The sequence below is a fragment of the Sebastes umbrosus genome, chromosome 5 (assembly GCF_015220745.1).
Source record: "Sebastes umbrosus isolate fSebUmb1 chromosome 5, fSebUmb1.pri, whole genome shotgun sequence".
Lineage (NCBI taxonomy): Eukaryota > Metazoa > Chordata > Actinopteri > Perciformes > Sebastidae > Sebastes > Sebastes umbrosus.
The window spans coordinates 18,398,341-18,421,280 of record NC_051273.1 but is presented as its reverse complement, the minus strand read 5'-3'; the positions used below and the strand labels follow the sequence as shown (position 1 = coordinate 18,421,280).

The window sequence follows — 22,940 nt, the reverse complement described above, 5'->3', positions numbered from 1 at the left end:
ATTTGGCATATTTTTATTGGCAGAAATGGAATAAAATGTTAACTAGAAGTGCACTCGGAGAGCACAGACCTCCGCCAAGGCAGGTTTCATGAACACGTCATCAGTTACACTGCGCATGTCTTAAAGCCTGTGGTGTTAATGCACAGACCGAGCGGAGTTATTAAAAAGAATTCCCGAAGCCGGATCATGATCTGGATCGCCACCAAAATCGAATGGATTGTTCATTGTACCACACCCCACCCCTCCAAAGAATTTAATTCAAATCCATCGCGGACTTTTGGAGTAATCCTGCTAACGGACAACAAACCAACAAACCAACGCCGGTGAAAACATAACCTCCTTCCTAGGCCTTTGGCCTTGGTGGAGATAATAAGTATGTTTTCTTTAGTGTATTTTCTTTAGTTGTGTTTTTGTTAGCTTAGAATGAACCGTTTATATCTACATAACTAGATGGTAGCCGACACTTCACACAGTCGGCCACTATGTGTCTACAGTAACCAAGAACGGACAAACCAAACACTGGCTCTATTTAGGGCCATTTGCGTTTTCATGTTTTCGCCACCGTAGTTCTCCTACACGCTTGGCACAGGGGAGAACCTTCACTCGGTTGCAATCTGCAGCCTCACCGCTAGATGCCGCCAGAGCTTACACACTGCACCTTTAAGTTCCTTTTGAGTGTATACAATGAAAAATATTAACGTTTATGTGAGGAGTGATATATGCAGTTTACTGATCATAGCTCATAGTGGGACTGTATTATTTTTTATTGATTCATTTGTCAGTTATTTCTTTGACTATTTTTTATTTTTTTTTTTACTGTTTAGTTTAAAAAATGACAGGAAGTAGCGAAAAATGGCCATTACAATTTTCCAAAGCCCAACCTCAAATTGATTGTTTTGTCCAAAAAACAGTCCAAAACCCCCAAATATTTAATTTACAATGATATAAAACAGATAAAACCAGGAACTCTTGATATACAAGAAGCTGGAGACAGAGAGGGGTTTGCAGTTGACTTAAATGATCCATAAATTATTACAGTAATATAATTTGAGATTCATTTTCTGCCATTCAACTTACAAAATGATAAATCAATTACTGACCAATCGTTTTAGCGCTAGCTCTCAGAATATCTTACACTACTCTTTTGTTCAGAACTGTATGCGGTGCCATTATGTTTTTGTATCTTGTGTGTCAGTGTACACATAGTCTGACCAGACCAGATATACTGTATTTAGTGTTGTGGTTATCTTTAGTCTTCATTGTCTTTGTTGTATCCAAACAAGAAACCCAAACTTGGCACTGGTAAATGGAGTTTACATCTAGTATATATCAATATATCATATACAGGTAGGTATAAATACAGTTCCTACACTAATGTCACCGAGAAAAAAATATTGTTTATTTTGTATATATAGTGCTTATAATGGTTTCATATTGGGACTGAACTGCCTACATTAATACTAAATAACTAATAACATTATACTCAACATGGCTACTACAGCTAACTAATCAGCCCCACAGTTCAGTCCAGAATCTTTAACCAGTCGAACTATAATTAAAAAGGACAAACATATCAGAAGTGAGCCAACACATGAAATAAAATGTCACATGCCGATGTATTTTAACAATAGTATGTGATACATTTATTGCTGTTGAAGTTATTGTGACAGCTTGTCATGATTAGCGTCCATCGTCCATCCCTGATTCAGATCAAACTCTGATGGTCCTCTGCTGTTTTAATGGCGTGATGTTAGTCGTCGGTGATTCCCTTTGTAGGTTGTTCGTCCCCTCGGTGCAGCCGTTTCTGAGAATGATCCGTGTCTGCTGCAGATAGGAGCTTTTTTGAACTTGGTTCAGGAGTTTGGCAACAGGCGACCTTTGATTTGCGACGCCAACGGTCAAAGGTGCCCTTCACTGCTCCGTCTGTTTGTTTGCTCTCAAATAGATGCTTGCGTCGCTGCAGCACTGTATGGAGGTTCAAACCGAGACTGACAGGAAGCACTGGGACTAAATCTGAGAGTGTCTTATCATTTTTTTAGGCTGCCTAATATGAACAACCTCCCAGTGCCTGCTAATGTACTTCCTCTGCTGTGCAGCGTGTGATTGGCCGGTACATTCCAGAGGCTTCTTTGTGTGGAGGTGATTTACATAGAATAGAGATGGAACAGCCGGTTGAGGCGGGTCATCCGAGGATAGGCCCCTTTGAGCCGCTCTGGGCCGATTTATGCTTCCTCCGCTGAACATGCTGGCCTCCTTCCACACACACACACAAACACACTCCCCTCACATAGCATGCTCAACTCGCCGGCCATTCCCTTTTAGGCATCCCACCAGCTGACTGTCCATGTGCTTTTGTGCTCTCCTGGGTACTGCAGCTACAAAGACTCGACGAAAGGCAGTCATCTTTGGTTTTGTCTCAAGCACGCAGGTTATGTTTTGTAATTTCATGTTGTCGGGGGTTGTCTATTTACAGTGCTATAAAACATCATGCAGAAAATCAGCAAATCCTCACATTTGAAAAGCTGGAACCAAATAATATTGATGATTGAATTGTTGTCAATAAATGTTCAACTCATCTATTAATCCAACTCGATCATGGGAAGGCGTATAAATATCACAACATTACAAGAACATTCCGTGTATCATGAGGACGCATTTTAGCCTTTTTGCGTCTCATTTGTACAACATGCAACAAAACTACGGTAATGGCCACAGGTTTAGAAAAGAACGTCATGGTTGGGCTGAATATAAGTACGAAACTAAGTAAAATCCGTACGGGAACAACGTAACAGAATTACGAAAAACATATCTCAAACGTCACTAACGTTACTTCCAAATAACTCAACAACACTTTGGGACACAAACATCAGTCTCCTGGTTGAAAGTCCTGTGTTTGTCGGACACATCCACCTCCCCTCCCATCCACCATACCATAAGCAATATTTCTAATGTTTTTATTATACGCCACTAACTCTGAACGTTGCATATTTACGTGGATGCGTTTACATTTCAGTCAATACAGACTACATGGTGTACAAATGACACGCCAAAAGCAAGAAGAACAGCGTTCTTATTGCACGCAAAATGTCTTGCAAATTACTGTCATTCATACCCCATTTAGTGCGACCGGGCTGATCAATCGGCTATTCACCTCAGCATAGTCCTCGACCAAAGAAATACTTTGTCGGCTAACACTCATACGATTTTGTGGACTAATCAATTAGTTGATTTAAAGCATGAAAAATTACTAATCGACTAAAGAAATCTTAGTCGACTATGACCAAAACAACAGAGTAATTGACTAGGAGGGGGCAGCCATACCTCAGCGATAGTTTCAAGTTATTAATCTGCTTGTTACTAGCGCCAAAATAAATGCATGTTTGGGATTCTGGCCTTCTGATCATCTCAAAATCCTGCACCTGGACGTTATGTGTGAGCTTGTGCATGCATTATTAATTAGAAACAGTGATTTTGAGTTCTGGTTTGGGGCTGATGCCTTGCTTGTTTCTCCTGATTTCAAACTGGAAGTTGGAAAGTGTAGACACTATGCGGTACAAAAAGGCAAGAATATAAGAAACATTGCTCCAGGTTGTGAGTTTAGTTTAAAATGGTGCTGGTCTACCCCACAAATCTGTCTGTTTCAGATCTCTCCGTGTAGCAACCTTTATCTTGTCATCTTTTTACGTCTGTCCTGGGCAATCAAAAGACTCGTTGGTCTCGATGTCTGCGAGGGCACGTCGACAAATTGTTGACTGGAGTGACGATAGCCCCGTCACTATATCTCCTACTCAGCACTTCTAGAATAGAATAGATCTTTACGAGCCCCGAAGGGAATTTGTCATGCATATAAAGAGAGGGGTCAGTGCACAAAATCAGACACAGTACATGCTGTACAGTCCGCATCCATTACATAAGCTCGTTATTTAGATGAATCGGCTCTCCAAAACGCCGGGAATACACTCCCGCCATTGTAGAATTTAGGTACCTACAGGCAGCAGCATACAGTTTAAAGAGTTTGGTGCTTTTAACTTGTATTTTACTGCAGTATATATTGTGTCCAGTCAGCTCTGTGGGAGAGAGGGAGGCCCCAATACATATTTGCCTGCCAGGGTTCACTCATGGAGGGCTGGAGAAAGTGGGCGAATGAGAGAGGGGGTGGAGAGGCTATAGTCTCAGTGTTCAACAGGAAGTTGCACAACATCTGTTCCTTGGCATACGGAGAGGGAGTGAATGTTCAGCTGTGTGTTATACAGTGTGTAATGTAAAAAAAAAGAAAAAAAAGAAGTGCTGCATCCAGGCAGACAATGTGACATTCCTCTCTGTTTCCCAATTCCTTGAAATCTGAAAGCAACTGTCTTGCATTAGTCAAACTTTCCATTTCCTTGAAATAGAGTCATCATATCCAGCGGAGAGAGAAAGAAACTATATGCGGATTTAATCACTGCCAGAGGTTAAATATCAGAGCAACATTTCAAAACTGTTGCAAAGCATTTAGCAACTCTGTTTGACTTTCACAAAGACTGCAAACTGAAGTGTCAGACAGTCACAGTCCAAACATTATTTGTGGTTATAACATGAGCAATTATTTCTCAGGTAGACAGACACCTAGAAACACGTCTTTAGAAACATAGGAGACGTTCCTGTGACAGCGACTGCCTGTGGGCAAGTTCTTTTGTGTTATTCCATGTATTTCTCAAAGTGTCAAATGAGTTCCTTATTTGCATATTCCATATGAATAAAACTGTTTAAAAGTGATAACAGTAACAGGAATGACAACATGTCGGAATGGCGTTCAGTGTTTCCCAAAGCAGAAGATGACGTCTTCAAATGTCTTGTTTTGTCCACAACTCAAAGATATTCAGTTTACTGTCATAGAGGAGTAAAAAAAACAGAAAATATTCACATTTAAGAAGCTGAAATCAGAGAATTTAGACTTGTTTTGTTAAACGATTACTCAAAGTGATTAATCAATCATCAAAATAGTTGGCAATTAGTTTAACAGTTGACAACTAATTGTTGCAGCTCTAGTCAAAAGCAATGTTCACCCTATATGTACTCATCCTGGTACTCATAACACGTCATTATCATAGGAAATCTCATAACAAGAAAGTTCTGTTCACTCCCCCAAAAACATCCTACACCCGATGAGTGTTAGCCGAGCAGTAGCAGGAAGGGAAGGACTTATTTTTGACCGTTAGATCATTCTCTTTGCCAGTTAAAAACACAAACTGAGAAACGTGAGAACGTATTTCAACTAGATGTCGAAACTAGGGAAACTAGTTTGTCTTGATAATGCTCAGCACATGACTTCATCACCAAAGGGGTGAGATTTGGAGTCTTAAACAGAGACTGCCTACAACATATACTGACAAGTGTAATGATACAAATAAAGACCTATAATTAGAGATCATTACATAAAAACAGGTTAAAGAACGATCACTTGATCCTTTTTCCTAAATCTAGCTTCCATGCAGAGCTGTAGCATCTCTAATTCAGATTCTAGTCTTTAGAGCAATAGAAGTAGGGAACTCATGCTGCGATTGAATGCATGGGAGGTTAAATGATAAGCATCTCGGAGCAGGATGAAATGATCAATTAAATCTTGTTATTTACAGTTTTATCTTTAGAAACTTCTCAAATTTGTTTGCTCATTAGTGAAACAAAACAAGCTCCCGTTTCTAGGGATGCACCGATCCAACTTTTTCAGTCCTGATAGCGCTACCTGGGCCGATACCGATCTGATACCAGCGGTTAATTAATAATCTGTGTGCCTCACTGTGTGGAAGTGGCTGGGATCATTCTTTAATGTTTAAGGCACATAGACGGTATAAAATATGGAGATAGTCTGACACCACCCATAGGTATCTGAAGAGCACGACACAGACTAACTCACGGCTAATTGTTGGTAGAGCTGAGACGACCCGGGTGACACAACAGAGCAGACAGCGACCTGAGAAGGCCCCCACCTGTCACTCAAAGCAGCCACACCCTCAATTGTAACTAACTTCAAGCCTTAATATAATTTAAATGGGTGAGTTATATAAAGTACAGTTGTCATGAAGGAGTACATTAGCTATAGAGACCAAAACCGCTTTTGTACCAAACTGTAAACATGTTTATTTCTGCTGTAAAGTTGGTCATGGCCATCTGATGAACTGCAGTTTTCAAGCACTTGTTGGCTTCATTTCTCAGCACCGGAGGTTGCTGCTTGGTAAGGCAACATCAGGCTTCACTTAATTATTTCTTTCCTAACTTTGTAAAACAAAATGTAACAAATAAATACATAGATATGAATTTACAGAATTGTTATTTATTATTAAAATAATAAATCGTACACCAGCGACCTGGTAGAAGATGTTCAAAATTCGTAGAACTCTTCGACATGATGCTTCTTCAAGTGCACGATTAAGTTGGTCGTGTTATATACCATAGATACCTGATTCAGCTATTTGAGTCAGTATCAGCCCGATATCCGATCCTGTATCGTATCGGTGCATCCCTTTGCTTTTCTTGGGCCGAGAGTGGCATCAGTGAATCTTTGCTAATATAAAATGGATTTTCAAGGGACAAGGGACTGCATTATTATTGAAAAGATTCCTGACCAATTGAACTGTCATACAAAATCATCTTTGCAAAGGTATATATATATTTTTAATGTTAATCAAGATGGTGGATTGGGTGTTTTTAATGGATTTTTCAAAAGAAAACAGTGATCTCTAGGCACCCTGTTGAGCTTTACGATAGACAAAGATGAAAGATTACCTTTTGTTTTCATCTTATAAGAAACCAAAACACAGCTGCTGTTCATTGCGTGCCATGCTACATTAACACACCCAAGAAATGTGACATTTAACTAAGAACAGTGGCACCGGGCCCAGTATCACACTGTGCATCAGTGTGTATGCAAAGGTGGGTGGGGGGATGGTGCACGGACACACAAGCAGAAGCTTTTTGAATTTTCTGCGCGTTCAGATCAGTCTTAATGTGCATATGGTGGCACGTCACTCTTCATCAGTAACATTTTGCTCAAATAAACCCAGTTTTATTCATTACTCTGAGTCATCGACATTCGCCCTGAGAGGAACTGCTTATTGCATCTGTAACAGAACAAGCAGTGACAGCCTGCGGCGCTTGTATGTTCAGTACAGAACATTTTGGTCTGTTACTGTATATGTGCATGTTGGTATTTGTAACATGTGTCGATGGTGAATGCATGTCCTCACAGCTACATCACATGAACTTAAACACCACGCCCTGTTACTCAGTTGACTGACAGCTTTTCTAAGTAGGTCATCTATGTAAATGCCAGCCTGTCAGTTTACATCAGTGGATGCAAAGCAAAGTCAGCACCCTTCTGACCAGAATCAGACGGGTTTCACTCTTTGTAGCCTTATTTACACAACACTGACTGCATAAAGACATATTGCACTGTTAGTCAGCGATATATTCTCTAATTCGCAGGCTTGTTTAATCCATTCATATGGTACTTAACATGGAAATGTGTTTATGTACTATACTGTCATTTTCCCATATACAGTATATTTTACATTTCTTCTCAGCCACTGGTCGACTCATTTTAATGGAACAGTGTGCAGCATTTAGGGAGATCTATTAGCAGAAATGAAATATAATATTCATAACTATGTTTTCATAAGTGTTTAATCACCTAAGTTGTTGTGTTTTCGTCTACATAGGTAGCGGGTCCTCTTCACGGAGTCCGCCATGTTTCTACAGTAGCCCAGAAAGGACAAACCAAACACTGGCTGTAGAGAGAGCCTTTCACTTTTGTACGTTACCTGAAGGCCACCTACAGTTCTCTTTTATGGGCTGCCTAAATCAGAAAACATGTAATTCAACAAGCCATTCAGTTTTGGCTCCCCTTCCTATGTCACATGCAGGCTCATTAGAATATATCCCCCACAGCTTGAGAACTACCTTTGCAAAGGTGCACCATATGTTTCTCACAAGGCAATCAGAGCAGACTGGGCTTTTTCAGGAGAGGGTCTTAAAGAGACAGGTGCTAAAATGGAGCGTTTCAGACAGAGGGGGAATACAGGTATATTCAGACAGACAGTATGAGAAAAAAAATGTGTTTTTTGAGCAGTCAAGCATGTAAACATGTTCTAGTAGAAACCCAAAACACAAGTATGAACCTGGAAATGAGCATGATTTGTCCCCTTTAAGTAATATTATTTGTTATAATGGATACATTTGATTGAGTAGGTTTACCTAATCAACTCAGTATACATTTTTTTATATAGTGTCTCCTCGTTCTTTTTTAACACGTAATTTCTTCTTTCTTCTCCAGACTCTTCAGGGCCAATGACCCACGGCCACCCTCCTCCCATGGGTGGCATGGTCGGCCACCCGTCAGTCATCAGCACCTCCAGGCCCTTACCGTCCCCCATGTCCGGCATGGGCTCACCAATGAACGGCCTGGCCTCGCCATACCCCGTCATCACATCTTCTCTGGGCTCGCCCTCTATATCGTTGCCGTCCACGCCCAACATGAACTTTGGACCACTCGGCAGTCCACAGGTAAGAAAACGTGTGGGTGTTTTGATGGTCATCAGATAGCGATGGACATGTTCTTTTTTTCAGAGGGACTTTAAACTAAGTAGAAGAAGAAAAAATACCTTTATACTTAACATTAATAGTATTATGTTCAAATTATGCATGCGTTCCAGTTATAATAAGATGTGGTAATTCACTCTCTCGGTTTATCCGCTTTCCTTTGCCGTGCCTTTTCAAAGGAAAACATCAAACAAGGTGCTTTGAAACAGAGCGCTTGTGTTTAAATTTCAGACAAGTCCTCAACACCAACCTTCTATTCATTCCTCCTAAGCTCAACAGAGGTTCATATTCTTTCAAATTTCTACTTTTGGCAAGCTTCGTCCGCGTTAAACTATCATGTTCTTTGGTTGATCATGTGCCTTTCATTCTTGGAATCTCCGACAGCAGACGGGAGGTTGGAGGTTAGGCATATCCAATGTGTTTGGCTGGCATACCTTGGCTTTCCTCTCTCTCCCCTACCCTTCTACTGACCTTTAAACTTCTCGCCCTAAAGGTCATTCCTGAGTTCTGTGTTACCGCCGTCATGCGAGGGGACTTAAGATGCGGTCCGTCTATTAGCCCCTTTAATGGATTACTGAGAGAAAGGGGAAGGAGGAAAAGAGCAGCCTCCATTTTATCTGGATTTCCTCACCATTTCTCCTCATTTGACCACACTCTCCCCTTCCCTTGTCACTTTTCTCTGCTGGCCTTTAGGCTCCATTTATAGCTCCATCTTGGTTATGATACCTGAGTTGTTCATGATCCTACAACAGCTCCTTTTGCTGTGACATTGCATCTTTGACATTGGATAAATAACAGACAGAAACAACCACAAGAGAGAGGGCGAACGGAGCTGCTTTTTTTAAGTGGTCCCTTGAATGAACTACGAACCCCACAAGGCTCAGTGCTTTGATGATCAGCCGCACATACAGAAACACACATGTACACACACACACACATGCAGTGCTGCAGAGGCTGGATGGAGGCCAGTGCTGCAGGGCTCTGCAGACAATGATATACATCGGTTCAATCGCAGTATGGATCTGTGCCTTTAGGGACAACCAGGGTTGATACGATTGTACGGCGGAATCATCTTTTCACTGCTCGCCAACAGCCAGTGACCAGGCCGCCATCAGGTCATTGTGTCATGCAACATCTCGGGACTATTTTCACGGGTGAACTGAAGTTCACGAGCGGAGCCGAGCCGACAAATTCAATATTATAGCTGTACATCCACTCTGGTGATACAATATTTATGTTTTTGACTATCATCTCGTTCTCATCGCTGTAAAAGGCCTGTAACGACACATTATGTAATAACTAGACAGAATGTAATACATGTTCACTTTATGCCATAACACTCGCATTTTGTAATAATCTGTATAATAAACAGTCTGTAAATTTCCCCACATTTTGAAAAATACTATTACATATTTACAGTGATCATTACAACCAACCTAAATAGATGTCTGAATTCATAAAAAAAAATTTAACATCATAACAACGTTTATTTTATGCATTCAAGCATGAATCATCATCATGAATCTGACTCAAAATGTATTCATAATTAGTGCAGTAGGTTATATTTCATTGGCCAAAACTACAGCAAGATGAAGACATCTATTTTGGTTGATACCATAATGCATATATAATTCAATTTTCATGAAAAATTGCAGCTCGTGCATTTTGAAATAACCACTGCAGTATGTAATAATTTATTACAAAATATGGGGAAATGTATTGAATATTGCGATAAAGCTGTTTATTACAAAATACAGCAGATTATTAAGTGACAATTTATTAAATTTGGTTGAGTTATTACATAATGCAGTGTTGTTACAAAGCCTAATCAGTATTTTCTGATCATATAAGTTGCAGGTATTATATACAGTATATAATTGAGTAGTTTGACGCACAGTGTATAATAAAGTGTTGGTAATATGATGAGTTTTCTGCTGCATTTAGTTGTAAACAAACTTATAACAGCAGCAAGAGAAGACATTCGAATCTCTGATTCAATATTATCAGTTATGTTATACTGTTAATATTATGTATTGAAATATACGTCAATCAATTTGAGAGTGACAGGCATAGGTAAATAAGTAAATAGGCAATCAAATTAGAAATAAAGTAAAAAAATGCCCTTTACAATTTCCCAAAGCCCACGTTGATACATCCAAACTGTCTATTTTGTCTGACCAACAATCCAAAACCCAAAGACATTTAGTTAAATATCACGAAACATGTCTGGCCCTAGTAAATCCTATGTATGTACGATGCAGTGAGGTCATCATACCATGTGTTGTATAAAGAATATATGATGCATCAATAATCCATATACAGCGCTTGTAGCACTTTTCTTCAGAAGTATGTTCTCAGTCAGAAGCGACATATCTGAACAACTGTTTGAATGCAACACAGGACTTCAAACCACACATGTGTAAAATGATTTATTTGTGTAAATGCTGTGCGCTGAAGGGGAATAGCTTCTCACTATTGACTCACGTAAGCAAGTATACAGGGAACTCAATGCTCATTTGAGTGCGACTACCTGCCTTTGGGGCATCTGCAGCGGGAGAGGGTGGTAGTGGTGCTGGTGGAGAGAACTAGTGAGCTCAAGGAAAACTGAGAGACGGAAAAGAACCATCTCTTGTATACTGTCCTCTGCTGTAAGGTCACAGGCTGCCATTAAAGGATATTCAGAAGAGAGTGCACATTGTAAATAAGTGATAGGAAGAGCCTGAGGTGACTGTGGGAAGGATGCCCCATATGCAACGCAGCATCAAATATATAGGACAGAAGGGCATGCATAGGTCAGGCTTGTTGTTTCCAATCGGGAGTGCAGATGTTTGCAACTAAACAAACAAAAAATGCGCAGCACAAATATGCATCTCGCCTGGAACTCGTCAGCGGGGAGAGGGTCAAAGAACGCGAGGATGATAAGAGCCAAAGAGAGATATGTAGGAGTCAAAGGAAGCTGGACTTGTTGCTCGGTCCCGAACACGTTCCACCCCTCATTTATAAAAAGTTTCTCATTGAGGTCATATATGAGATGTCTTAATGCCTAATGTCACTTTAGTTAAGGCGAGACACCCCTGGCAAAAACATCAATTTTAAGATTTTGGGCTATTTTGCGTCCATAAAATGTCTTGTTTCAGACTAGCAGAAAGAAAACATCCAAAATACACATTTAGGTGATTATTTTACTACTTTGTCTATTTGGGTGTGTAGATTTCTCCTAAATTCACCAAAAGTTATCATTAGATAATGCCTCATTGGCATTTTAAACATGTAATTTGAGAGAACTTAATGTAAGTAATCAACTGGGGGAGTTTCATGTTTGTTAATCTTTATTACTATTCACCCGTAGTGTCTTGCAATCAGTATCTTTAAAGTCCGTTTTCTCAAAATGATTTTTTTCTCAGACTCTGAGCCAGATATCTCCACTTCAGTATCACTCACATACACCAAACTTTCCAGTTTAAGTTATACACTGTTTTATTCCGAAACACAGAAACACTGAAAATGTTTTTTTTATGGTATTTTCTTAATTATAGAGTGACAAAAACCTGACTTTATCCAATGTTCACATTTCTATTCTGGAAATGTATGAAAATTAGCCCATTTTTAATGAGATAATGCCTCATTTGCATATTTAAACACATCATTTCAGAAAAACTGGTAATACAAAAGATAATTGTCTTTATGTAAATAATCAAAAGGGGAAGTTTCATGGTGATATCTCGTAGTTAAAATTGTTACCCCATTTACCTGTAGTGTTTCTCCTGTGGTGGACCCACCTGGGACGCCGTTATAAGAAGCTGATGATTAATGAAAACAATCATTTGGACTGGTGAAACAAATTGATCAGAACTCTCATGTCTTAACATATTTCAATATCAGAAGACCCAACACATGAGCGCCCTCTGCTGTTTATGTCTGAGAACTGCACTTTTTGCACACGTTACGCCTCTCCTTGTCAACGAACACTAAAAAACCTGTATGACGAGCCTCAGACAGAAGCCTCAGACAGAAGCCTCAGCACCACCCACTAACCGAGCATGTGATCCCACCCTCTGTACTTTCACAATAACGTGTGTGGGTGGGGAGCAGAAAAAATAATATGGGTGAGCGGAAGACAAAATGAGAAAATAGAGGAAGGGGGGTGTGTGTCATGAGACACGACATGAGCCCAACTACTTTTCACTCTTACTTCCTCTCTGCTCCATTTAGTTCACTTCTGGCCACCTCGGCTTCAACTCTTTGTCTCTGTTATCTCTTCCTATCATCCTCAGATGAACTCTATGAACAGTGTTAGCAGCTCGGAGGACATCAAGCCTCCGCCGGGCCTGCAGAACCTGGGAAACATCAACTACCAGTGTACGAGCCCCGGGGGAATGTCAAAGCACATCTGCTCCATATGCGGAGACCGCTCCTCAGGTAATGTTAGCGGGTGAGGAGGGGGGAAAGGGGTGGGCAAACACATTTACTGTACACTCCCACCCACCACAAACATCGCCACCCTGATAACTGAAGGGACGATAACAAAGACAGACTGATGTCAAGGCTACTTGTCAGGCATTTTGTCAGGTTTATTAGTGCAATGTTGATTGTGCTCTTTGATCATTTCAACTGTGAAACTCTGAAAGTTGCACCTGAAACTAGAAAGCAGCGTGGAGAAATACCGCAGCTCAAATTAGAAAACGGAAAGCAGAGCGCAAATGGAGAAAAAAAATAATCCTCATATTCACTACAAGGCTACTTATTCACTATTCTGAAATAAATAAGGCTAGACAAGTCTTTTTCTCAGCATCAGCAGGAATATGGCACCTTGTTTACCACTGTTGAGAAGCTAACTAACCCTCCAACATGGTCAGCTCCTGACTTCCTATCTCCAAAGATGTGTAAGCATCTTTTTTAAGTGAAAAAAATCGAAAATATCAGACTGTCTATAAATTCCTAACCTAACCTATCAGTGGTTTATAACCATCTGAGAAATTGGAAATTGTTTGGAAAAGGGCAGGTGATTGGATGAACCACCTGTCAATCAAACTCTTACTGAAGCCAGTCGGGGGAAGAGCGAAAACATCTTTTCCACCGAGAAAAGCCTTCAATGCCGTTCTTTGCCTTCTATCAGTGAAGAAATACTCTCCATTTCTGATATAACTGATGCTATTGTAGTTTGTACACTAACCTCTTCAGGAGCCGCAATTGTTGATTAGAACAAACAGTCGCCTCTCCTTGGGTTTGTATCACTTGAAGCTTGACAAGATGGATTTTCGTGTGCTATGTGATCCTGTGATTCTTGTGTGATCTCCGCACAGAGACAATGGGGTCAGATTGTCAACATTCAATGTTATCAATACTGAAATTCTGGAGGATTTAGTGAAGCATCTGCTGTTACGACACCCTGCCAACCAGCTTTTTCAAAAATATTTTCAGTTGCTTGTAAATGGATGTGCGGAAAATTGTTAATGGCTCACTGCTATCAGGCATTTTTCCAAAATCACTGACAACCGAAGTTGTAATGCCTCTTCTAAAGAAAGGCAACCTGGACACCTTCAGACCTCATCACAGCACTGATTAAAGTGTTTAATGAAATTAGTCTGAATACTAATTCAGGTAAAACATCAGTTTTAGTGCTCATTGCTCATTTCTCAGTGCAGCCTTTGATACTGTGTGTGTGTGGGATAATCTGGTACAGTCCTCAGTTGGTTCAGATCATATCTCGAAGGCAGGAGCTGTGTTATTGCCATTGCTGATCATAAATCTGAGCAGGTCACCATGACATGTCGCTATTATTTAACCTAAACATGCTCCTTCTGGGTTAAATTATACACGACAATAACATTTATTATCACAGCGGCACTCTAACTGTACTTCTGGTCTATTCTATTTGTATTTTATTTCATATTTTCTGTTTTTAAATCTGATCTTGATGTACCCAAATACAGGTTTACAATCTGGTTACCTTCCACGTTAACCTTTTATGCACTGAGAGATAGAGGCATATTGTTGGGTCAAAGCAGTGCTGATGGAGTGGACTGTGTCTCCAACAGGAAAGCACTACGGCGTGTACAGCTGCGAGGGATGCAAAGGCTTCTTCAAGAGGACCGTCCGTAAAGACCTCACCTACACGTGTCGAGACTGTAAGGAGTGCCTGATCGACAAGCGCCAGCGAAACCGCTGCCAGTACTGTCGCTACCAGAAGTGCCTGGCCATGGGCATGAAGAGAGAAGGTGTGTGTGCAGGTGTGATATGCTTAAGGATCGGTCTGGGCACGAGCTTCAGGCTTGTGTTCATGATCATTATTATTTCCATCATTACAAATGCATGTTGAGGGGAGATAAGCATTGTTCAACCCTGCAGAAATTCATTTTAAATTCTAGTCAAGATCCCCATCTTTGATGTTATGGTGCAGTCAGAACAAAGTGGCATTTTGGGCCTGAATATTTCACTTCATTTACTGTAAGCACGCTATAATTTCAGTGAAGAGCTGGAATAAGCAGATACTGAAATGATCACGATCAGCGAAACTGCTTTGAAGCTGCTAAAGGGGACATTTAAAGGTTCTCTATACCATATCCAGAGCATTAATATAGCAGCAAACAACTATGAATGTCTACCCGAGCAGAGAATGAAGTCACACTCCCTCTGTGTGTGTTGTAATCAGAGCTTCTCATTGCTTTGTTTGTTGACATCGCCAGGCCAAGCTTAGGCTTGCCGCTGTAGTCGGTGTTACACGTTGTTCGGGCATACACCGATCACATTACTTGCCCACCGCCCCCACCATTTTCGCATATCAGCGCCGTGTTATCAATACATTGTTGGTCGAAGGACGCTACAAGCTGAGAGTGAAAGTGTCTGCTCCGTATGGAGTCTCAGCTCAGAGTAGCAGGAGTCAGATTTCACACACGGGATGAGAGAGAGTTGACAGACAAGACAGAGGATTTGGTGTCAAAGTGAAAAGCAAAATCGCCTATTTGGCAATATTTCGGATTAAAATCCAGTGCTAGAGGGGAACCATAACATTAATAAGGCAGTCGCCGAGCGGAGGACGAAGCGATCACAGCCGGTGTGCATGGTGGAGCCGCGCCGGGTGGAAACCTTCAGCCCTGCAGCGAAAGCTGGACCGGAGAGGCCAGACACACAGCCACCTGATGTTAAAGATCAAAGTAAGCGCTCTGCATATACTGAGCGTCATCTTTTCTTATGAAATATCCGCTGTAATCGGTAACACCGATGTTGTCACAAGTTTATTAACCGGTGTGAAGATTTCCTCACTGTCACATCCCTACCGTGCATGCTCTTAGTGCATGTTTGCGCATGTGAGCGTGCCCCACTGGCTAGTTTACGGCCGCCGCTCTGCACTGCGCTCTTACAAAGGTTACAGCTGATAACGCCATCCCGACCGACGGCATCGCCGCGGAAGCATAGCACCCACCCTCCGGTTCCCCCCCGGGTTAACACTGTTAGCTCTGTCAGCATAATGCTGTTGTTTTCAATAGAAATGATCCCAATCTTACATTTAATACCACAATCTTTGGCTTTAGGGCATTGTGATGGGACTTTTCTGACATTTTATAGTCCAATGAATAAATTCATTAATTATTGGGTTCAGAGGCTGCACCTTTAGTCTTCTTATAGTCAAACTGTAAAGCGGAGAGCCACTTATATTACTGTCCAGTTCAGAGTTAACATTAGTGATATTATGGTTATGCTGATGGCAATAATCATGGGGGGGTTTGAAATATATGTGTTTGTGTGTGCGTGTAGCGGTACAGGAAGAGCGGCAGCGTGGAAGGGAGCGAGGGGAGAGCGAGGTGGAATCTACCAGCAGCTTCAACGAGGAAATGCCTGTGGACAAGATCCTGGACGCTGAGGTTGCGGTGGAGCCCAAAACAGAGACGTACAGCGACGGCAGCCCCAGCAACTCAGTACGAAACCACAGACACTGAGCTCAATTATTAATCTGTTTTTATCATGAGGCTGAGGTGGTTCCGACAGTAACAGATGTGACCACTGTATGGTTAAAAATGTGCTGCTTTTTATTAATATGTTGGCCTGATCGGTGGTGGTCAAAGAATATCCTCCCAGCTGAGTTAATAAGCTCTTTGCTATTGCGAAGCTGAATGAAGGAATATGATCAGTCCAAGTCAAATTAGTTCTCCAAAAACTCATGTGGTAGATCCAATAATTGCTAGATTATCAATCAAATGTTTTTTTGATTAGTAAGCTACTCAGAGATAAATAACACAAGGGACTAAATCCAGTCTATAGTGTGACTCAGTAATAGAATCAAGCTACTGACAGCTGCTCTAAAGTCTGTTTTTGCTTTTTTTACCATGATACCCAGATGTCAGTAAATGATCCGTGAAGTAGACACAGAGCTAGAGTGAAGGTACTGGTATCATACTAGAAACTACACAACCTCAGGAATCCATTGGTACCAACCATGTCATACTAGCATGTCGGGAAGGAGGCTGATAACACTCCAAAGTCAGGCTGCGTTTTGGCGAGGAAAAAACTGGCATGGCCATTTTCACAGGGGTCCCTTGACCTCTGACCTCAAGATATGTGAATAAAGATGGGTTCTATGGGTACCCACGAGTCTCCCCTTTACAGACATGCCCACTTTATGATAATTACATGCAGTCTGTGGCAAAAAACATGTTTTTTTTTATGCATGCAGTATAAATGTGTTATTTTCGCCTAATCTAAAAATAGAATATTTCTGCATACTGGGGGTCCCTAAACAGTGTTGGAATTACATAAATCAGGTATGACTGGAAAGATGTGACTCTTGTGGATCCATTGAGCCAAATTGTATTCATGTGTGATGATGTTAGTCCCCATAGTAGCCATTTCATTGTAGTAAGACCATTTTTTGAAATTTTTGAAACCTCTAGGATAATCACAGCCTCATGAAACTTTACAGCCACAAATTAAAGGCCATTCAGAGGATGGATGGCTTTCCTAGGTAGATTGACAATAAGGATGTTTCTCAGCAGTTTCCATGACAGAAGTGCTCACCATTGTCTCTTAGGGTTAAATCTTTCACAAGTCTCGAGAGGAAATTGATGACCCAGAAATAGCCACAACTGCACCTCCTCACTGATCGCTGTCAGACACGTTTAGATGTCACTGCAGAGCCCACCAGCACAGTTGTTGACTGTTTCGTTTTTGCATTCTTCCAGACCAACGACCCCGTCACGAATATCTGCCAAGCAGCAGACAAACAGCTCTTCACCTTGGTGGAGTGGGCCAAAAGGATCCCGCACTTCTCCGAACTCCCCCTCGATGACCAGGTCATCCTACTACGAGCAGGTAGACACACACACAATCCCATACATGCAACATACATAGAGTATATAGTCTATATATGGAGGGGATGCACGGCATTAATGCAACACAAAGAAAAAACTACACACATACACTTCCCTACAACAGTCAACAGGCCTTTCATTGTCCTCGTGGTGGTGTAGCATTTCCTGCAGTGTAGTTATTCGTCCCCAGGCAGCCAGTCTATTTGAGTCTTTTACATTTGCTAAATACATTTTGCCATCTAGTTTAATGGAGCAGTGAAACCAAATATAACTGGACTATTTGTCAAGTCCCAGCAGTGCGGTTTGCAGCCACATCAGCGCTGACCTCTGCTGGTGAGACATTTCACACACAGGCCTGAAGGAGGAAGTCAAGAAGCCACACAGCAGACCTAATAAGAATCATTGAGTAATACATAATAAGACTGATAAATCACACAAATGATGTCATGTATCAGTTACACAAACTTGACTTAAAGTGGAGGGATAAAAAGGATGTTTGTTTGGTTTTTTTTGCATCCAGGCTGGAACGAGCTTCTTATCGCCTCTTTCTCGCATCGCTCAGTCACGGTAAAAGATGGCATCCTGTTGGCGACGGGCCTCCACGTCCACAGAAACAGCGCCCACAGTGCCGGAGTGGGCTCCATCTTTGATAGGTAGGTAACATTCAGAGGTAAAGACAGAGACATATTTTATGGATATTTCATATTATATTCAATGCATAACAATAACAGTACACAACAACTGATAAACTGTACAATTCACCCAAATAGCGAATGCAACAACTGCAGGAAGTTTGTGTAAAATGAGTGATTTGGATGAATTTTGAGCAGATATTTCCTGTGAATATTTCATCAGATTTGAGATTTCCTGTTATTTTTTTTACTGTTCTCTGTCTGTATTCTGTATTTTTTTTATTTTTAACAATCATATATACTTAATAGGCTTCTTTTTTTGACAAATTCAGTGTTTTCTTGTCCCTGACACTTGGCCATTGTTCTATTAGCTCTTTGGTTGTTTTTACTTTTCAAATTTCTAAGTTTATATCTTAAATACTAATCACAACTTTAAAAATAACAATTTAATTTAGTTTTCTCACAGAAATGAATGAAATGCTGAGATGTAGGACACCTTTGTTTTTAAAAAATTGCCTTAAAATCAAGAAGGCCTCACAACCTCCCCTGAAGCTTTGGTGACCCCTAGTGAGTTACCGTATTGTCTTTTAAAACAATTTGGTTTACACGGCTACAACCATCAGTTACAGCCTCCTCCTTTCGGTCACAGAGTAGTCTTATTTTCTTTTTGTTACAAGAGGAATATAGTTTTTTATTTTTTGCTTTTATATCTGAAAAGTCTTGTGATGTTGCCAGTGGCATGTAGTGAAATGCGAGGGCTTGGTATTAATCAACAACCCTATCAAACCACTGCAGATATATTACGGTCATTTTGTGGTCTGAGGTAGGAAAACTTTTACCAAATGCTCGTATAAGCTACTGTTGTCTTAGTTTTTGTTGAGAAATGGGGGCAACGTTTATAGTTTTTTTTTTTGCTTCATTAACCTTCATTGTCAAAACTCTCTAATGTTATTCATTCGATCTCCTGCAGAGTCCTGACAGAGTTGGTATCTAAAATGAAAGATATGCAGATGGATAAGACGGAGCTCGGCTGCCTGCGAGCCATCGTCCTCTTCAACCCAGGTCAGCTCGGCTTCCACTCACTCTTCACTTTTAGACAACATGCTAGAACACCTCGGATGAGAAGTTTATCTGCATTTTGATTTTCCCTCAATGTGTGCTAAATGAGGTAGAGCATGATGCAAACAGTGGATTTGTATGTATTTGACACGTACATGATACTGAACTTAATATCTTCATGGCAGCCTGGAGGGACTTCACTATGAACCCATGTATTTTTACCAGTAAATACGCTGGTTTTGAGATATTGTGGATTTAATGTTTTATTAGTGTAACGTTTGGCCCTGACTGTTTTTGTTTCAGATGCAAAAGGTCTCTCAAACCCGCCAGAGGTCGAAGGGCTGAGGGAAAAAGTTTACGCCTCATTGGAGTCGTACACGAAACAGAAATACCCAGACCAGCCTGGCAGGTAGGAAACACACTGTATTACATTACAGCATCAATCAATATCAAACACCATTATTTAATTGCTGCTTTGGCTTGTGCGTAGCAATGAAGATTGCAGACTACTTTACATTACAGCTCTTAAACACTTGCTACAGCATTAGTTCTTAAAAGGATCGAGTTCGGTCGTGTTACTGCTAATAGAAAATGGGCGCAATTGATTATTTTAATTTACTGTTGGGAGCTGAATAAGATCAACAGATGATGTGAACTAAAAGCCTACACTGTCAATTTATTTCAGTATATAATAAGTTATATAATTATAATAAGTTATAATAAGTTAAAATTAGATATCATTATTATTATTATTATTATTATTATATGTTTGGCTGTATCTCCTTACTCCATTTTTATTTTCTATATTTTCTTTTTTGAATTATTTTTTCTTCTTTTGTTTTTTTTTATTATGTTATGGCATGTTCTTTGTCTTAGTCATTGATATTATATGATGAAGTGATTTTGTATCTTGGAGAACATAGCACATGTATGGTTTAATTGAGTCAATAAATAAAAAGTAAAAAACTATTGTAATTGACAGCATAAAAAAAGAAGAAATACATTATATATTACCGTATTGGATTTATTCATTTTCTTAAGTAGATGTATTGATAATGTAACGAAAAAAAAAATACAGCATTAAAAGTAGAATTCTTGGATTCACTTAAAATTTGAAAACATTAGCAGCAAATAATACTTAAACATTATAAGTAAAAGTACTCATTAAACTGCAGATGCATTCAAATGTATGCAGGATTCTTAAGTTATAGGTGGTACTAACGAAATATGATATTTGATAATAAACTGAAGAGCAGTGCATCATTTATTTTATGTTTGCATAAATCTTGATCAACAAAGTAACTATTAACTACAGTTGTAAGATAAATGTGGTGGTGTAATATTTCCAAATGCAATCAATAAAATGTGTGAGTATGTAGTCTGATAAAATATAAAAATATAAGACTAAAAGAAGTGTTTTGATAAAAAAAATTATAAGTATTTTATTAAAATGGGATGCAATTTTATAGATTTTGAATGGTAAACATAATAATGATTTTCTACATAATAGGAAATGCTGACCACTACAGTCTGTGTCTTCTACTTTCTGCAGGTTCGCCAAGCTGCTGCTCCGCCTGCCCGCCCTGCGCTCCATCGGCCTCAAGTGTCTGGAACATCTGTTCTTCTTCAAGCTGATCGGGGACACGCCCATCGACACCTTCCTGATGGAGATGCTGGAGGCGCCGCATCAGATCACATGACACCAGTCCCCCCCTTCCCCCTGTACATACTCCCACATTGTCAGCGATATGAAGACGGAATTAAAAAAAGACTTGATTCAAATTGTAAAACAGCATATTTTGTACCAAGCGAAACATTGTAATTAAAATATTAAAAAAAGTATTTTGAGGTTGCGGGGAGGGTGGAGTCTTGAGACGGAGGATCGAGTAAACTGTCAAAATGAATTCTAATAGAATTGTTAACAGATTTCTTTTGTAAATAGATAATTTCAGGTGTCCATTTTAAAAGCAACCCAATGCAATTTGAAAAGGAATCATATTTTATTCAAAGAGGAATTGTATAAAAAAAACAGAAACCATCCATGCATTTCTTAAAACACATCTGAGAATTCTTACAGAATAAAGTTATTTAAAAATTTATGTGAAATGTGTTGTTTGTCTTGTATTTTTTTTTTTTACTTGTCATAAAACTGCGCCACAGTTTGAGCTAATGGGATTTTTGAAACCAGTGCAAATATTATATAATTGATTGATATTTTGTATATGGCTGCCTTCATTTATTCTTGATAATCTGAAACAGATTTTTATTGTAAGGTTTAGAAGTTAATTCATATATTTGAGTTAAGTTACTAAAAATATATTTACAATGTTTACACAGCTATTTATTTACATATGTATGTTTACAAGATTATTATTTGCATATTTACATCAGCAGCATCTTTGAAATAGTTATAATAATATCTTGAATCTGCCTGTAAATAATAATCTTGTAAACATAAATATGTAAATAATTAACTGTGTAAAAATTGTAAATATATTTTTAGCAACTTAACTCAAATATATGAATTAACTTCTAAACCTTACATTATTATGTGTCTCTAAAACAACACAAGGGAACTTCTAACTTCAGTATTTTGGAAGGGCCTATCTAGAAGGTAACACGCAAATAGCGAAACACTCGCGAGACGGTTAAGGTTAGGCATCGACCTCGTATATATATCTATGATTGACCTGATAATTAAATTTAGGACAAGTCGTTGGGCATAATCTCACGGGAGTTTTTGCAAGTTTTTGCACGTTTTCGCAATTTGCAGGTTACCTTCTAGATACAACATTTTGGTCCGAGTCTCAAGGAGAAGTCTCGTTCTGAAATCTCGCGAGACAGCGGTGGAATAGTGGAATACATCCAGGGCGGAAACGCGAGTGCCAGCCGGGCAGAGTTTGTTGTGTTAGAATTCAGAAAGTGTAGCTTAGTGTTATCTAAAAGATTTTCAGTTTCACGGCTGAATATTTAGAGGATTTCGACAATGTGAATGAAGTGTTTGAATTCAATGGCCGTCCGTATTTATGCCCGCAGAGGAAGAATGATGTAAAGAGCATAAAGAGTGGGACCTGATATTCAGATTTCACTATGATACTTGCGGGACTTGGACACAATAATAAACCGGATCAAGCGAAAGGTAGAGAAAAATGTTCTATTTCTCTGTAAGGGTCCTTTCCATAATGTTGTCAGATACTTGGGGTGTTTTCACACTTTGCCCCTTTAAGCCCTCCAACAAATCTGTTTTGAAATCGGCAGAAGGAGAGCTAGTTCACTTTAGCTAATGTAAGGAGGTTCTGTTGAGGTACATCATGCGTTGTGTTCAAGCTATTCAGTAAAAATTAGTACTAGGCGAAAATTACAATTAACC

At 39.8% G+C, this 22,940-nt stretch overlaps 1 protein-coding gene across 7 annotated transcripts in view; it reads left to right on the top strand.

Annotated features, from left to right (window-relative positions):
* The window catches only part of rxrgb (retinoid X receptor, gamma b), a 37,164-nt gene extending 15,495 nt beyond the window's left edge, over positions 1 to 21,669 (top strand). For 3 of the 7 annotated variants that reach the window (XM_037770156.1, XM_037770155.1, XM_037770153.1), the window contains 9 exons: positions 8,309 to 8,538; positions 12,849 to 12,993; positions 14,613 to 14,804; positions 16,330 to 16,490; positions 17,751 to 17,880; positions 18,400 to 18,532; positions 19,482 to 19,573; positions 19,874 to 19,979; positions 21,123 to 21,270. In XM_037770156.1, the coding sequence (XP_037626084.1) occupies positions 8,309 to 8,538; positions 12,849 to 12,993; positions 14,613 to 14,804; positions 16,330 to 16,490; positions 17,751 to 17,880; positions 18,400 to 18,532; positions 19,482 to 19,573; positions 19,874 to 19,979; positions 21,123 to 21,270 (1,337 nt within the window). Of the gene's footprint in view, positions 1 to 7,694; positions 7,788 to 8,308; positions 8,539 to 12,848; positions 12,994 to 14,612; positions 14,805 to 16,329; positions 16,491 to 17,750; positions 17,881 to 18,399; positions 18,533 to 19,481; positions 19,574 to 19,873; positions 19,980 to 21,122 lie in introns of all 7 variants that reach the window. The other 4 variants (XM_037770151.1, XM_037770152.1, XM_037770149.1 and 1 more) reach the window with 3 other exon arrangements.
* The last annotated feature ends 1,271 nt before the right edge of the window (positions 21,670 to 22,940 follow it).